A 17,715-nucleotide genomic window follows, 5' to 3' on the forward strand; every position below is an offset into this window, starting at 1 on the left:
GGGAAAGTTGAGATGGTTACAGTGGTAGAAAAGTGAAGGTAAAGCTTTTCAAGGCAATAAACATATACGTACATTTACATTAACCAACCATTTAAAGAGCATACTTACACAGTCCTATCAGAAAAGAACAAGCATGATGCCATGCTAATGGGAAGTAAGAAACTTTTCAGTACCTTATATCCTATTGTCTTTCTGTAATAAAGAATCTCCTTTTCCAATAGCTCAAACAGTCTTGGTGGGAAAAACTGAAAATCTTGAATGTTGGGCTGCTTTGGTGGCCGTGGTGCCTGTTTGACATAAAAAAAAAAAAATAATCTAAAATGTGTGCCCCATTCTGGAATTTTTTAGTATTGTAAGCAGTAGCTTGTGCATAAGTTACCAATATAATTCCAAAATTACAGAACCTTGGTTAATATTTTAGGACTAATGACTGGTTTGCGGGATTAACAGCCATTTAATAAAAACCCACAAATAGTACAGAATCATTTATGGTGCATACAAAAATTATTCCAAATACAGCTTTCCATTAATGGAGGTCTATAACTGTTGCTTATGGACTTGGCATTTCAGCCTGTTAACCCTCTTATAAAATCACCCCTTGATTAACCTTTTACCCTACTTTCTAGAAACCCAGTTACCCTATGCAAAGGAGTGGGATCTATTTTTTACTGAGGAATGTCACTTTGGCCTTGAATAAATATACCTTTCTATCACCATGCACAATTGTGTGGTATAAAATGTTTATAAGAGGTGCTTCATTAGGTCCTTTCTTACCCTCACACTAAATAAATGGTTTTTTGCCTTTTATAGAACAGAATAGCAAAAGCATCTCCTAACACTTCCCTGCACAGTCCTATTACTTAATGTGAAAATATGAGTGATAAAACTGAGCAAAGAACCATATGGAGATGCTTCCCAGATCAGTAACCTAAACCTTTATCATTCTACACCAGATACACAGTAAAGACTGCTCCTGTTACACATGCGTAAAAACTGCCAATGTCATTAAACCGCAAAAACCAATGCTCAGAGGAGAACTCTTGGCAATATACATTAAGCTATATGGATGGGTATTCTCCCTCCCTCTCAATACATTTTGGCACTGGCGGTGCTGAGTCAAACAAAAAACAAAAGTTTGTCACAGAAATGCATTTTCTACAAAAAGAGGAAGTGGTTTTGTACTTTTCTTGTAATGCTTTTGGTTTTTGTACAAATGGTATTAATGTGGTGGGAATATTGTCTTTTACCTTAGGCACTCTAGGTTCACTGACACGCAAAGCATCTCTGAAATATGCATCCACTGCATAATTGGCTTTGCGCTCTCGTTTAGGGGGCTCAATCCATTCCATCATGCTCAGCTAAATGAATAAACAAGAAAAAAGAAGCACTTTAGAAAAGTATCCACTTTACTGGAAATTACTAAACAAGATTATGGTATTTAAGTGGCCAATTAAGATTGTGTACCAAGAAATTAGATTACTTCCAAATTCAGAAATCCAACTTGACGAGTCAGCTGCAATAAAAGGAAGGAAAGCAATGTATTGTATAACAATATGCCTGCACCTACATTCACTATTATTGAGAAAAAAATTCCAGAAGGCATAAGATTAGGAAGTAGTAATAACAGAGATTCTCTCTTGTTTTTTTTTTTTTTAAATCAGTATACTGTATTTTATGATATCTAGAAATATTATTTAACATACAAGTGTGAGTGCATTGTTTAATGGGTGCAATGAAATCATAACAAACATCAGCAGTGCGTTCAGACACCTCTGACAAATTGTAGATTGAATTGTCAGGTGGAATAATATAAAAACAAAATCATTTTTGATAATTCTTCTAAAAAATACAGAAAAACTTATTTAAGGGAAAAGGAAAATGTAAATCACTTGGGGTGCCAAATGCAGGGCCGCCATCAGGGGGGTACAGGGGCGACAATTGTCCCGGGCCCGGATGATCCTCGTTCTATTGGTTGCGTGCCATGCATACGGGCGTGTAACGTCAGTAGTACGCACGGGGAGGAACCGTATAAAAGTGTGGGCTGCAGCGGGGAGCCGGGGGACAGATCAAGAGGACGAGGAAACAGAAGGTCGGAGCTGGAGGATGTTGATAAGGATGCTGGGGAGGTGGCGCTGGAGGATGCTGAAGGGGGGAACTGGAGGAAGCAGTGGGAGAGCTGGAAGCAGCAGGGAGTGGGCCATAGTATGAGGACACTGGGGGAGGACCAGCAATGTTTTAGGAGGCCCTGGGCTGGCACCAAAGCAAAATGTAATCCCTGGCTACCAATGTTTTAGGGGGGCCCTGGCTACCAATGTTGGGGGGGTCCTGGCTATCAATGTCTGTGTGTCCTTTGTACTGATGGCAGGGGTCACTGGGGGAGGGGCCATTGAGGGGCAGGGTGTGGGAGGAGGGGGGACTCAGAAAATTTTGTTGTGAGGGGCCTCGTGATTTCTGATGGCGGCCCTGTACCTGAGAACCAACTCTCAACTTTTGCTGCAGATTTCATCCCACTCCCACAGGTACTATACAGTTCTAAAGGCTGAATCACTAGCTGAAATTAAATTGTTATTTGCCTGACCTGACATCTATAATATCCCTATCACCTATGCTAACAGATGGATGGTAAGTTAACTCTTTCCCCCTGAAAAAGCTCATTGTGCTTTTATATATTTGTTGTTGTTTTTTTTTTAACACTTGCTGTTTTTTTCTTTTGTCATTGTTTTGTTCATTTCTAGTTAGTTACAGTGGGGCCAATGTTGTGTATCAGTGCCAGTGTTATAGTGCCAGGGTCTGAATATCTGCCATCCGTACCCACTGCATCTCACTGCATATAATGTGCTGGTTTTGTAAAAACAGACTGCGTCTCACTGTATATAATGTGCTGGTTTTGTAAATACTGTGTCTCACTGTTTATAATGTGCTGGTTTTGTAAATACAGACTACGTCTCGCTGCATATAATGTGCTGGTTTTGTAAATACAGACTGCGTCTCACTGTATATAATGTGCTGGTTTTGTAAATACTGTGTCTCACTGTTTATAATGTGCTGGTTTTGTAAATACAGACTACGTCTCGCTGCATATAATGTGCTGGTTTTTTAAATACAGACTGCGTCTCACTGTATATAATGTGCTGGTTTTGTAAATACTGTGTCTCACTGTTTATAATGTGCTGGTTTTGTAAATACAGACTACGTCTCGCTGCATATAATGTGCTGGTTTTGTAAATACAGACTGCGTCTCACTGCATATAATGTGCTGGTTTTTTAAAGACTGCGTCTCACTGCGTATAATGTGCTGGTTTTGTAAATACAGACTCCGCCCCACTCTATATAATGTGCCTGGGGTATCAGTACCCACTGCCTTTCTTGCTATAAAACTAACGTAAACACATCTAAAGGGGTGGTTCACTTTTTTAAGATAAATTTTAGTATGTTATAAAATGGCCTATTCCTAGCAACTTTGCAATTGGTCTTCAATTTTTTTATAGTTCTTGAATAATTTGCCTTTCTCTTCTAACTTTTTCTAGCTTTCAAATGGGGGCCAAAAATTATTGCTCTGCAAGGCTACAATTTTATTATTATTGTCTTTTTTATTACTTATTTTTCTATGCAGGCCCCTTAACTATTCATATTTCCATCTCTTGATTAAACCACTACCTGGTTGCTAGGGTAAATAAGACCCTAGTAACCAGATAGCTGCTGAAATACCAAATGGAGAGCTGCTGAACAAAAAGCTAAATAGCTGAAAAACCATTAAAAATAAAAGAGGAGCACTTGCAAATTGTCTCAGAATATCAGTCTACATTATAATAAAAGTGAATTTAAAGGTGAACTACCCCTTTAAGCTAACTGATCACAACCACAAATGTTTGTGGGGAGTGGGCCATAGTATGAGGACACTGGGGGAGGACCAGCAATGTTTTAGGGGGCCCTGGGCTGGCACCAATGCAAAATGTAACCCCTAGCTACCAATGTTTTAGGGGGGGGCCTGCCTACCAATGTCTGTGTGTCCTTTGTACTGATGGCAGGGGTCACTGTGGAACACCCCCAGTGATTGCAATCACTTACCTCAAGCCCCGGGTTGTGCTTTTGTTAGTAAACTACCCCAGCCTGCGGTTCATCTGTGCGAGCACCATGAAGTGATCCTCTAAATGCAGCCTCTTTGTTCTCGCGGATGCGCATGCGCAGTCAAACTTTAACAAAAAAGCAACTTTTTCACTCTTCTGCGCATGCAACACTTTTGTGGTTATGTGACAAAAAGTCACGTGATTTTAAGGATTTGCTTTGGCCAGGAGCGTGGATTCGGCCTAATCTGAATCCTGCTGAAAAGGGCTAAATCTTGTCCAAATTTTGAACGAATCCTGGATTTGGTGCATCCCTAAAAAAATTGTTCCGTGGTGCTTGTTAAGAAGAACCCTGGGTTAGCAGTTTTCTGCTAACAGGAGCTTGTCGTATCAGGTAAGTGTTTACCACCACTGGGGGTGCCCAACATTTGGTACCACAAAGGGATTTACACTTTCCTTGTCTGTCCCTTAAGTTTGGATAATTCAGAAGTATTCGACATCTCCCAAGGCCATTTGGGTTCTTGCTCTTATGTACTGTGTCTAACTAACAGGTTAAGTGTAGCATTTAGTTACTGGGGTTGGCAGGCATTAGTGTGGCATTGGCACCTGCAGGATATATCTATAGAGACAGGCACCCATTTTTGCAATTGCAATTTAATAATGTAAACAGATTCATATACCTTTTGCTTTTCTCGATAATCTTCTCCTTCAAAGTTATATAAACTTGTTTCTGTGTCCACGGAGAAGTTTCGTAGAGAGCTCTCTCCCATTTTTTGCAAACGCTCTGCCATTTCAGCAGTCTGGGAAGACAAAGTAATGAAAGTCTTCACACAAAATCTATATATAGCATTTGTCTGCCATTATACATGCACACTCAATAATGTTAACATCAATTATAATTTCTACGGGGTACGTATGTAGATCTCTGATGCACATTAAAACAGGTCTCCATTTACACATACCTGAAAAATTTACAGTGGTTTTTAATGTATTTGTAAATGTAAATGGTGTCTGTACATGGTGAGACAATGTGAAAACTTGCTGGCTGCATCTTTAGAGGGGTTATGTGACACTGGGCTGCAGACAGACAAATGCTCCAATAAGCTGGAAGCCTCTCATGCACAGAGGAGTTGGGGGGTTGATATTCAAATAATCAATAAAGCATTCCTGCATTACTAGTTACCACCTGACTGGTATTTTAACAGCCTGGACAGTAAAATGACACTTGATGCCTAAGTTAGCCATCAACAGTTTTTTGGCAACCATTGTCATAGAGACACTTTAATGCAAAAAGAGTGGCAACATTTGTTTCAGCTTTAATAAACTATAAATCCAATTTAGTGTTTGCTTTCAAACAGCAGAGCAGTAAATGCTTGTTGTGTATTTCTTGAGATATAATTATATTAAATAGGGCTCTTGGTATTAGCAGCAACATTTCTGCAGAAATATGAGAGCTGCAATTTATTAAACATTTAAATGCTATGTTATTCTATATTTTGTATTTGATATAAACATCTTTATCTCACCTTTCCTAGTAACAACTACAGCTATATTGCGCAAGGTTGGTCCTAACTTAACTTAACTATAAATGCCTATCTGTCACTCCCTAAAGCTTATTTAGTAATTCTGTATGGGGTGCAAAATTCCACTTCTTAAGAGCCATTCGCTGAGCATTTTCCCCATGGGATTTGCTTCACTCTGCACCTTGCACTGAATAAGAAAATACAGTGCTTCAGTAGGTGCATAGCACAATACTCTGCAAGAGAGACTTGAAATTACCACCTACCATAAGAAGGTAGTACAGGGACCATCTTTAGAACCATGGCAAAAGCATGGGAAAAGTGCCAGTGTTTTTATCTATTCTGAAGCACAAAAACCTATACTATAATTATTATTTTTTAAATCCATTTTTACTTTGTGTACTTACATGTGGTTAGGTGCAAGAGAAAAAAGCGTAAGATAAAAGGAGGACAAAATTAAGTACTATGATATAAGAGACGGTAAAAAAGGTGGAGGCACAAGAGAAATAGAAAGGAGTTAAAAGAACAAAGAGAGAGGAGGCAAAAAAGAAGAGGGAACAAAAGTATAGAACATTAAAAGTGGTGTTGGAGGAAAAGATGAACAGTTTACAGTTCAAGAAAAAGAGAGGAGAGAAGAAAGAAAATGAAAGATCAGGAGGTAAAAGGGTAAAAGGGAGCATAGAAGAAGGTGAAAAGGAGAGAAGCAGGGAATGGAAAGGGGGAGGGGATGGATAATGTGAAGTAAAAGAAAGAAGCAAAATACAAAAAAAGTTAAAAAAAAGAATAAAAAGGCAAATGAAGGAAAAGATAGGATTGATCAGGCAGAGGGGAAAGACAGCCTTAGAAGAAAGGAAAAAAACAGAATGATACTAAGTCCGAGGCAGGGCCGCCATCAGGGGGGGACAGCTGTCCCAGGCCCGGATGATCCTCATTCTTTAAATGTTTTAGGGGGCCCTGGGCTGGCACCAATGCAAAATGTAACCCCTAGCTACCAATGTTTTAGGGGGCCCTGGCTACCAATGTCTGTGTGTCCTTAGTACTGATGGCAGGGGTCACTGAGGGAGGGGCCATTGGGAGGGGCAGGGCGTGGGAGGAAGGGGGCCCAGAAAATGTTGTTGTGAGGGGCCCCGTGATTTCTGATGGCGGCCCTGCCTATGATTGCTTAATATATTCTGAAGCTTTTTAAGCAAATTTGGACAAAGTCAAAGTTTTAATAAATACATATTCCTTGCAGCAGCATGTGTTACATTCTTTTATTTTGGAAATAATACAGTTGTGTTAGTGGCGCATGAAACACTAGCCTGTTATCCCTAAATAATCTATACAGGGGGCTTTATATGAACTGCCAGATGAACTGGATTGATACCTTTCTTTCCCCTCTTTCCAAAATTGTGGTGATATCTTCATCCGTCAGTTCACTATCCTTTGAAGCAAACACATGAGTTGCTCCGTGACGTATCATCTGGAGCATTTCATCTTTTGCCAGTTTGTTTGACTGCTGATCTATTAACCTTCCTAGACAAAAGATTAAAATGCATTGCAGTTATTATTGCTAAAATCTGTATAATAATCATAGCTTTTGCCAGGAATCACTCTACTAGAGCACAATAGAAGATACAGTAGGTAAGGTACATGAGTCTAGCTTGTGTCTGTTATTGACATGAAGAAGAATGGGTTGTGCGGATGGCAAAAATATTGGAAGGTGTCTTAATTTTAAGAAAACCTAAAAAAATGTAGAACAAGATAACATATTTGTGATACATGCAAACTTTTGACTCCAGAAGCATTCTTAGCAGTTAGAACCAGGGCCGCCATCAGGGGGGCATAGGGGGGACAGTTGTCCCGGGCCCGGACGATCCTTGTTCTTTAAAGGGGGCCCGGTCGTGATACAGTTATTTTTAGCTCGGCCCTCTTTAAAGAATTACGGGCCCTGACTGGTTGTGCCCCGTGCGTGCGTGTGATATCATTACACACGGGATGCAACCGTATAAAAGTGTGGGCTGCAGCGGGGAGCCGGGGGACAGACGCAGCCAAAGGACGGAGGAAGCAGGCAGAAGCAGAAAATCGGAGCTGGGGGGAGCTGGAGGATGTTGGGGAGGATGCTGGGAAGGACACTGGGGGGAGCTGGACATCTATAATATCCCTATCACATATCCTAACAGATGGATGCCAAGTTAGCTCTTTCCCCTTAAAAAAAGCTAATTGTGCTTTTATATATTTGTTGTTGGTTTTTTTTTTTTTTGCACTTACTATTTTTTTTAATTTTTTTTACTTTTGTCATTGTTTTGTTCATTTCTAATTAGTTACAGTGAGGCCAATGGTGTGTTACAGTGCCAGTGTTATAGTGCCAGGGCCTGAATATCTGCCATCTGTACCCACTGCGTCTCACTGAATTTAATGTGTTAGTTCTGTAAATATAGACTGTGTCTCACTGCATATAATATGCTGGTTTTGTAAATACTGCGTCTCACTGAATTTAATGTGCTGGTTCTGTAAATATAGGCTGCGTCTCACTGCATATAATGTGCTGGTTTTGTAAATACTGCATCTCACTGCATATAATGTGCTGGTTTTGTAAATACTGCGTCTCATTGCATATAATGTGCTGGTTTTGTAAATACTGCGTCTCATTGCATATAATGTGCTGGTTTTGAAAATACAGACTGCGTCTCACTGCATATAGTGTGCTGGTTTTGTAAATACAGACTGTGCCTCACTGCATATAATGTGCTGGTTTTGTAAATACTGCGTATCATTGCATATAATGTGCTGGTTTTGTAAATACTGCTTCTCTTTGCATATAATGTGCTGGTTTTGTAAATACAGACTGGCTCAATGCATATAATGTGCTGGTTTTGTAAATACTACGTCTCATTGCATATAATATGCTGGTTTTGTAAATACTGCGTCTCATTGCATATAATGTGCTGGTTTTGTAACTACTGCATTTCACTGTATATAATGTGCTGGTTTTGTAAATACAGACTGTGTCTCACTGCATATAATGTGCTGGTTTTGTAAATACAGACTGCATCTCACTGCATATAATGTGCTGGTTTTGTAAATACTGCGTCTCATTGCATATAATGTGCTGGTTTTGTAAATACTGCGTCTCATTGCATATAATGTGCTGGTTTTGTAAATACAGACTGCGTCTCACTGCATATAGTGTGCTGGTTTTGTAAATACTGCGTATCATTGCATATAATGTGCTGGTTTTGTAAATACTGCTTCTCTTTGCATATAATGTGCTGGTTTTGTAAATACTGCGTCTCATTGCATATAATGTGCTGGTTTTGTAACTACTGCATTTCACTGTATATAATGTGCTGGTTTTGTAAATACAGACTGTGTCTCACTGCATATAATGTGCTGGTTTTGTAAATACAGACTGCGTCTCACTGCATATAATGTGCTGGTTTTGTAAATACAGACTGTGTCTCACTGCATATAATATGCTGGTTTTGTAAATACAGCCTGCGTCTCACTGCATATAATGTGCTGGTTTTATAAATACAGACTGCGTCTCACTGCATATAATGTGCTGGTTTTGTAAATACAAACTGCGCCTCACTGCATATAATGTCACTGGGATGTCAGTATCTTGCTGTAAAGCTATAAAACGTAAACACATCTAAAGGGATGGTTCACTTTTAAGTTAACTTTTAGTATAGTATAGTATAGTTAGTATAGTTATAGTTATAAAATGGCCTATTCCTAGCAATTAATTGGTCTTCCTAATTATTTTTTTTTTTATAGTTCTTCAATAATTTGCCTTTCATTCATATTCCCATCTCTTGTTTAAACCATTACCTGGTTGCTAGGGTAAATAAGACCCTAGCAACCAGATAGCTGCTGATATACCAAATGGAGAGCTGCTGAACAAAAAGCTAAACAACTGAAAAACCATTAAAAATAAGAGGACCAATTGCAAATTGTCTCAGAATATCCGTCTACATTATATTAAAAGTGAATTTAAAGGTGAACTACCCCTTTAAGCTAACTGATCACAAACAGGGGAGTGGGCCATAGTATAAGGACACTGGGGGAGGACCAGCAATGTTTTAGGGGCCCCTGGGCTGGCACCAATGCAAAATGTAACCCCTGGCTACCAATGTTTTAGGGGGCCCTAGCTACCAATGTCTGTCGTACTGATGGCAGTGGTCACTGGGGGAGGGGTCATTGGGGGGCAGGGCGTGGGAGGAGGGGGCGCCCAGAAAATTGTGAGCGGCCCCGTGATTTCTGATGGCAGCCCTGGTTAGAACGATTTTCAATGTACAACTTTCCAGACAGACAGAAGTGAAAGCCCCATGTTATAAATTCCTAAACAGTAATTACTGTTCAAATGTGGTACAAAATGATGGCATAAGCCCAATTTTTAGACACAATTCCACCATCCATACATATTATTTTCTATTTCTGCAGCTTTGGTAATTGCAGATCCCCAGTACAGTATGATGCACTGCACTAAAGTTTGCCAGTAAAATTGCTTACTCAATAAAATTGTGTAGGCATTTCATAGGATATTTCTTGTTGGTGGTTTAGTTCTTCTGTTATTTGTTAATGAGCATACATACCTTGCTGTATGACTATAGAATCGAGCCTTAGTTTAATCTCAGCTCTTTCTACTATCCTTTCTTCCACAGTATTATCCGTGATGAGACGGAATACACGTACTGTCTTTTTCTGTCCAATTCGATGAGCACGATCCTATTAGAATCAGAATGAAGCGAGAGATTTAAAGCTTGATTTCCGTTTCCATTTTCAGGTACAGGTATTTATTTCAAACTCACTTGCATAAATGTACTGCTACAGCACACCATCTTATGTTAAAGAAGCAATAAGCTTAAAAAACAATGGCCTGTGTATTGTTAGTTCCCTTTTTTTAATAAAGGAGAGGGGAAAGTTTTGCTATACTGAATTTGGTGTTTGAGTTGAGTATCTTAAGCATTCTGCAATATTCTCATATAATAGCCAGTAGTACTGTGTATGGGGCCTGCAGACAGGCATACCTGACCGATATCTGGTTGAAAATCAGGCAGGTTTAAAGGAGACATATCCTATAAAAAATTATGAATGTACCAGAGAATTATACTCCTCTAGATATAGAAGGATTGTGCTTAAAAAAGTTGTGTTTCTGACTGATTTATTGGGAAATTCCACCAAAACTCCACTAGTCCCACCCATCTGTTCCACTTCCTGCTGGCTGAATTCTCTGGATGAGCTGGGGAGCCGGCGGCCCTCCGTACACTGCACTGTAGGATAGGAACCAATCAGCAGCTAGGCTGACCTGATAGGGAACTGAAGCCTGTCTGTGCTTGTGTGACTGCAGGGCTGTGATTGGTTCTCCCCCTCCTACTGTGCTTCTGGCAGGGACCGTTAGGACATGCCCACTCTCCATTTCAAACTCGACAGAGAAGTGATAGGATCTATAGGGAGCTCCAATAAAAGGGCCATTGTTACAGACAGTATTAATGTTTAGCCCAAAGGGAAACCAGCACCATATATTATTCATAATTGCCTACAAAATTAGGGTTTTCCCATTTATCCTATATGTCCCCTTTAAAAACTCCATCGGGGCGAGGAGTGCCTCAGCTTGTTGACCTCGCCAAATGAGCACATCTCAGTATATGGCCACCTTACTTATATTATGGGAATATAGTAAGCACCTTGAGGTCCCACATTCTGTACTGGTACTTCAGACTCTTAAGTGTCCCAAATCCTAACATTCAGTTTTTACAGCCAAAGAAATAATAATTTCCAAATTTCTTTATGGTGCACTTTTTTCTGGGTCAACCAGTGAAAAAGCTATAAAATGAGCAAACAAAATTACCATTTCAGAATATTATGGAGCATAGCTGATAAATGCAAATGGAATTTAGACTCTTACAGATGAAAAGCAATACGTGCTGAAACAATGTTATTCAGAGCAAAATTCATTACCAAATCTGAATGAGTATCCTTTGGGGGTGTAAATAGGGATGACAGTTCTAGGCTCCATGCAACCAGTGATAGAGAGAATGAAGTTGTAAGTGGGCAAGTGTAAAACTTTATATTAGTGCTGCCCAACAGCCCTTCAGTTGCTGTTGAATAGATATCACATGATAGCATTGGATCTTAATAGCTGCTGACCACTTAAATTACTGGCTCATAAGAAAAAGAAAAATATTGCTATAATACAACTTCCCATTGCTATTATAATCCAGAAATATTTGTACTCGAACGTCTTTAACAACACTATGCCATTTATTGTTCTACTTCAGCTAATTTTCTTTCCTTTTCCAGTCTTCTTAATTTTATTATGCTAATTCTAGGTTTTCACATTTCATAAGGCACACCAGTAAATGTCATGAGAGACATTCAAAATCAAATCAAATTACAATACTGTCATCAGAGTAGCTCAGTTAGTTTAAATGTTCAGGAATATAATGTTTAATTTTTAAAATATCCTAAACAACTGCAGTTTGGTTTAAATTGTGATGTGGAAGATATGAGCAAAAATGGCAACTGACCATTGCTTGTAAGTCCACTTGTGGGTTCCAGTCTGAATCATATAAGATCACAACGTCAGCAGTCGCCAGATTTATTCCAAGGCCTCCTGCACGGGTACTCAGCATGAAAATGAATTTGCTGCTGTTAGGACTATTAAAAGTCTCTATTGCTGCCTGGTAAATGAATAAATTCAATTATATTAATATTTATACACAGGGCCGCCATCAGGGGGACACAGGGGGGACAGTTTTCCTGGGCCCAGATGATCCTCGTTCTTTAAAGGAGGCCCGACCGTGATACAGTTTTTCATTTAGCTCTGCCCCCTATATGGAATTATGGGCCATGATTGGTTGGGCCCTGTGCGTGCGCGTGACATCAGTACGCACGGGGCGCAACCGTATAAAAGTGTGGGCTGCAGCGGGGAGCCGGGGGACAGACGCAGCCAAAGGACGGAGGAAGCAGGCGGAAGCAGAAGGTTGGAGCTGGAGGATGTTGGGGAGGATGCTGGTAAGGACGCTGGGGGCAGCTACAGAATGCTGGGGAGTGCTGGAGGATGCTGAGGGTTACATTTTGCATTGGTGCCAGCCCAGGGCCCCCTAAAACATTGCTGGTCCTCTCCCAGTGTCCTCCTACTATGGCCCACTCCCCACCGCTTCCTGCTCCCCCCCAGCATCCTGCAGCTCCCCCCTCCCCAGCATTCTCCAGCTCATCCTCCAGCCCCCCCCCCAGCATCCTTCAGTTCCCCCTCCAGCTCCCTTCAACATTTGTAAATACAGACTGCGTCTCACTGCATATAATGTGCTGGCTTTGTAAATCCAGACAGCGTCTCACTGCATATAATGTGCTGGTTTTGTAAATACCTACTGCGTCTCACTGCATATAATGTGCTGGCTTTGTAAATACCGATTGCGTCTCACTGCATATAATGTGCTGGTTTTGAAAGTACAGACTGCGTCTCACTGCATATAATGTACTGTTTTGTTAATACTGCGTCTCACTGCATACAATGTGCTGGTTTTGTAAATACCGACTGTGTATCACTGCATATAATGTGCTGGTTTTGTAAATACCGACTGCATCTCTGCATATAAAGTGCTGGTTTTGTAAATACAGACTGCGTCTCACTGCATATAATGTACTGTTTTGTAAATACTGCGTCTCACTGCATACAATGTGCTGGTTTTGTAAATACTGACTGTGTATCACTGCATATAATGTGCTGGTTTTGTAAATACCGACTGCATCTCTGCATATAATGTGCTGTTTTGTAAATACTGTGTCTCACTGCATACAATGTGCTGGTTTTGTAAATACTGCGTCTTGCTGCATATAATGTGCTGGTTTTGTAAATACTGCGTCTCACTGCATATAATGTGCTGGTTTTGTAAATATAGACTGTGTCTCATTGTATATAATGTGCCTGGGGTGTCAGTACCCGCTGCCTTTTTTGCTATAAAACTAACATAAACACATCTAAAGGGGTGGTTCACTTTAACTTAACTTTTAGTATGTTATAAAATGGCATATTCCTAGCAACTTTGCAATTGGTCTTCCTAATTAATTTTTTTTTATAGTTCTTGAATAATTTGCCTTTTTCTTTTGCCTCTTTCCAGCTTTCAAATGGGGGCCCAAAATTATTGCTCTGCGAGGCTACAATTTTATTATTGTCATTTTTTTATTACCTATTTTTCCATGCAGGCCCCTTAACAGTTCATATTTCTATCTCTTGTTTAAACCACTAACTGGTTGCTAGGGTAAATAAGATCCTAGCAACCAGATAGCTGCTGAAATACCAAATGGAGAGCTGCTTAACAAAAAGCTGAATAACTGAAAAACCATTAAAAATAAAAGAGGACCAATTGCAAATTGTATCAGAATATCAGTCTACATTATATTAAAAGTGAATTTAAAGGTGAACTACCCTTTTGAGCTAACTGATCACAAACACAAATGTTTTCAGATCCCCTCACAAAAGGGCATGGACGAATACTTTTACATCCTAAGCATTTTAGGGTAAAAAAAAAGCACCCCCACCCGCACTTTTGCACAGAATCCTTGGAAATCGGTGGGAACGGCAAGAGGTAGTTGGGAGGTTAATTTTTTACACCAGCAGCAGTCTCACATTAGCTGTAGGTCAGTCTATGACCCATCTTTAGCCACCCCAAACAAAAAAGTCACCCTCCGCCGATGCTTGTAACAAGGCTTATCCTGGAAATAAATTTTAAATTATAGCAATGCATTTTAAATACTCACTGGTATGGACAATTTCTAAGCTGCATTGATAAAGCAAAGAAAAAAATAATCTGTGTTCAGAGGTATTGGGCACTTTTTATTGTTTTAAAATGTGGTTGTGTATAGTTTTTGAATCATGTATTTCAACCAGATACCAACATGTGAAAATATGAGTTTTATGCATCTTTAAGATGCTGTAAACATATCTTAATGTTAGAGAACGATTTTATTGTGCAGGTCGCGATAGTATTTACCTCTCTTTGTTCATGTGGTGTCTGTCCATCTAGCCGACAGTACTCATAGCCTCGCCACATACAGTAATCCTCCAGAATGTCAAGTACTCTAGTCATCTGGCTGAAAATCAGGACTCTGGAACCTGTTACGCAGTTTATGAATATTTTCATTAGACTTTCTACCTGCAAGTATCTGTCCTTTTAATTTATAATAGATGCTGTGCAAACCATAACTAGTAATTGTACTTCAGTTGACAGAATTTAACATGACTCACAGTGCAAGAGGATTCTTTTTAGGAAATAACTAGGAACGTCTTTAGGAAATAGCTAAGGCAATGCAACCCTGAGAAAGATGACATCATTGCGGTTTCTATTTTCATGTGCTACCTACTGCAAATGGAAATCATTAAGCCTTGAAAAAGTAAGGTGTCCAGTGACTGCTGCTTATATTCTAAAATAATATTTGACCTTAAAGGAGAACTCCAGCTTTTAAACCAAAACACAACAAAGAAAACCCTAATATAACTATTACTGTAATCTGATCCTTCAGAAAGGAGGATTACCGGAAAATCCTTTTCTAGACGGCCTGTACTGTCAGTGTAGACACCATGGGGTTAAGTATTCCCTTCCGGAGGCAGGACAGAAGAAGAAAAGAAACTTCTCGGCTCCACCCCCTCTCTATAAGCCGACGCTCCTCCTTTCTTCTTCAGTGTTTCTTATAATAGGCCAGTTAGGAGGAGCAGATAGAGAGTGAGTATAGTGTAATGAGGAAAGTAGCCAGAAGTGTACTAACTTGTGAACTATCATAACCTAACATCATGAACCATAACTTAAGGGTGGGGCTTACTGCACTGACAGTACGGGCCATCTAGAAAAGGATTTTCCGGTAAGTTAAAAATCCTTCTTTCTGTAGTCCGGCCCTACCTGTCTTTCTAAAGCTGTCCCGTACTGTGGGTGGGTGTATTCACTATTGTATTTAGTGTTGCACTGCAGCTTGTAGGACTTTCCTGCCAAAAGCTGCTGGTGCGGAATGGAAGACCTGAAGTCTATAGAATTTTGCAAACGTGGAAAGTGACGCCCACGTAGCTGCCTTGCAGATTTGTTCTGGTGTGGCAGAATGGTATAGTGCCCACGAAATGCTGACAGCTCTGGTAGAGTGTGCTCTGATGTTAAATGGCTTAGGCTGTTTACTGAGATTGTATCGACCAGCCATCTGGCTATGGTTCGTTTGGACGCTGGGGAACCCTTGTTTGACCCATATGTGACCAGGAAGGCGTCTGCTTTCCTGTAGTGTTTGGACCTGTCCAGATAGAATTTGATTGCCCACACCACGTCTAACTTGTGGAGTGCCTTTTCCTTAGCATTAGTGCAGGGGTGGGCAAACTTTTTGGCTCAGGGGCCACATATACTAACGGACGGGCCGGACCGGGCCGGACAGCGTTACGCTGCTCCCTCCTCCAGCGACCCGCTGCTTCCTCCGTCCCGTCCTTCTGTTCCCCGGCTCCCCAGTGCATTCTTTTATATGGTTGTGCCCCGTGCGTGCTGACGTTGTGCGCACGCACGGGGCGCAACCAATCAGGGCCCGTCATTCTGTTAAGGGGGCCGGAGACAGCAGGCCGGATTGAAAGGGCCGGATGTGGCCCGCGGGCCGTAGTTTGCCCACCCCTGCATTAGTATACAAATTCCATCTGGGCCAGTCCGGAGCAATCAAGATAGTTACTGTGTGTTCCTGTTGGATGTTGCGGATTATCCGAGGCAAAAGAGCTAGTGGCGGAAAGGCATAGACTTTGTCCAGGGTATGACTAAGGCATCCACGTATGATGCCCCAGGATTCTGTGACTTGGCGCAGTACGTAGGAACTTTGAAGTTGCGCCTGCATGCTAGTATGTCTATGTCCGGGCGTCCCCACTTTGCCACGATCTGTTCGAATGTGTTCTGGTGGAGTGCCTACTCTCCCTGGTCTATCCGATGCCGGCTGAGATTGTCTGCCTCCCAGTTCTGGACGCCGGGTATGTAGACTGCAGATATTGCCGGGACGTGTGCCCAACTGAGTATAAGGGATGCTTCCCGCATTGCTTGGTTGCTGCGAGTACCTCCCTGCTTGTTGAGGTAGGCTACAGCTGTGGCATTGTCCGATTGGACTCGAAGTCCTTGAGGAGTCGGGACCAATGGAGGGTGGCATTCCTGATGGCCCTGATCTCTAGGACATTGATTTGCCTCTTCGGTTGTCCACATCCCCTGACATGTGTGCGGTGGGTAAACCGCCCCCCCCAGCCCGTGAGGCTTGCGTCCGTCGTGATAACAGTCCATGGCGGTAGGGTCCATTTCTTGCCTACTGTTAGGTAGTGGGGGCAGGCCCACCAAATGAGGGACTGTCGGACCTGGTTGTTTAGAGGAATTCTTTGGGATAGATCTGTGTGGTCTTTGTTCCAGTGTTTTAGAAAATGGTTTTGAAAGTATCTCATGTGGTAGCGGCCGAATGGTAGTGCCTCCAGGGCGGCTGCCATGTAGCCCAAAAGTTTGAAACGCACCTCTGCTGTTGTTGAGTTCAGTTTGCACAGGTCCTGTGCTGTTGTGGATATCCTTTGAACTTTGTCTGTCGTTAGTGAAATGGTCTGAGCTTTGGAATTGAGCCACATTCCTAGGAATTGAATGCGCTGGGTTGGTGTTAGCTGACTCTTTTTATTGTTCACCACCCAGCCGTGTTGTGCAAGGGTTGATATGCATATCTGTGTGTCCGTTGTGGCCTGATTGTAGGAGTGTGAGCGGATCAGGATGTCGTCCAGATATGGGGTCAGTGCTATCCCCATGCGCCTGATGTGTGCTACGACTGGGCTGAGTACCTTCGTGAAGACTCTGTACGCTGTGCAGAGTCCGAATGGTAGGGCCCTGAATTGATTGTTTGTCCTGGACCGTGAACCATAGGTATCTCTGGGAGCACTCCCTTATAGGGATGTGTAGGTATGCATCTTGAAGATCCACTGTCGTCATGTAGCACTGTGGTGTCATCGACATGCTCACAGACTGCAGGGATTCCATGCAAAATTTTTGTGTGGACACGAACGGGTTCAGGGGCTTTAGGTTCAGGACTGAACGGAAAGAGCCGTCCTTTTTTTCCACCAGGAATAAGTTTGAGTAGAACCCTGTATAACGTTTCCGCCAGGGCACTGGGGA

The 17,715-nt window shown here is 41.4% G+C and overlaps 2 protein-coding genes across 3 annotated transcripts in view; one reads left to right on the top strand and one right to left on the bottom strand.

The window, feature by feature from the left end:
* The window catches only part of gab3 (GRB2 associated binding protein 3), a 206,281-nt gene that overhangs the window by 40,184 nt on the left and 148,382 nt on the right, over positions 1-17,715 (top strand). Inside the window, exon 1 of one of the 2 annotated variants that reach the window (XM_018096707.2) lies at positions 10,235-10,352. The exons of the other annotated variant lie outside the window; for it this stretch is intronic. The gene's annotated coding sequence lies outside the window, so the exon portion shown is untranslated. Of the gene's footprint in view, positions 1-10,234; positions 10,353-17,715 lie in introns of those variants that run through there. 2 annotated transcript variants of the gene reach the window in all.
* The window catches only part of smarca1 (SWI/SNF related, matrix associated, actin dependent regulator of chromatin, subfamily a, member 1), a 78,683-nt gene that overhangs the window by 20,866 nt on the left and 40,102 nt on the right, over positions 1-17,715 (bottom strand). Inside the window, exons 12-18 of the mRNA XM_002931820.5 lie at positions 14,563-14,684; positions 12,097-12,249; positions 10,162-10,294; positions 6,951-7,099; positions 4,745-4,864; positions 1,248-1,358; positions 174-287 (exon numbers count right to left, since the gene is read on the bottom strand). Coding sequence (XP_002931866.2) covers positions 174-287; positions 1,248-1,358; positions 4,745-4,864; positions 6,951-7,099; positions 10,162-10,294; positions 12,097-12,249; positions 14,563-14,684 — 902 coding nt within the window. The remainder of the gene's footprint in view (positions 1-173; positions 288-1,247; positions 1,359-4,744; positions 4,865-6,950; positions 7,100-10,161; positions 10,295-12,096; positions 12,250-14,562; positions 14,685-17,715) is intronic.

This window comes from Xenopus tropicalis, chromosome 8, assembly GCF_000004195.4.
Source record: "Xenopus tropicalis strain Nigerian chromosome 8, UCB_Xtro_10.0, whole genome shotgun sequence".
Taxonomy (NCBI): domain Eukaryota; kingdom Metazoa; phylum Chordata; class Amphibia; order Anura; family Pipidae; genus Xenopus; species Xenopus tropicalis.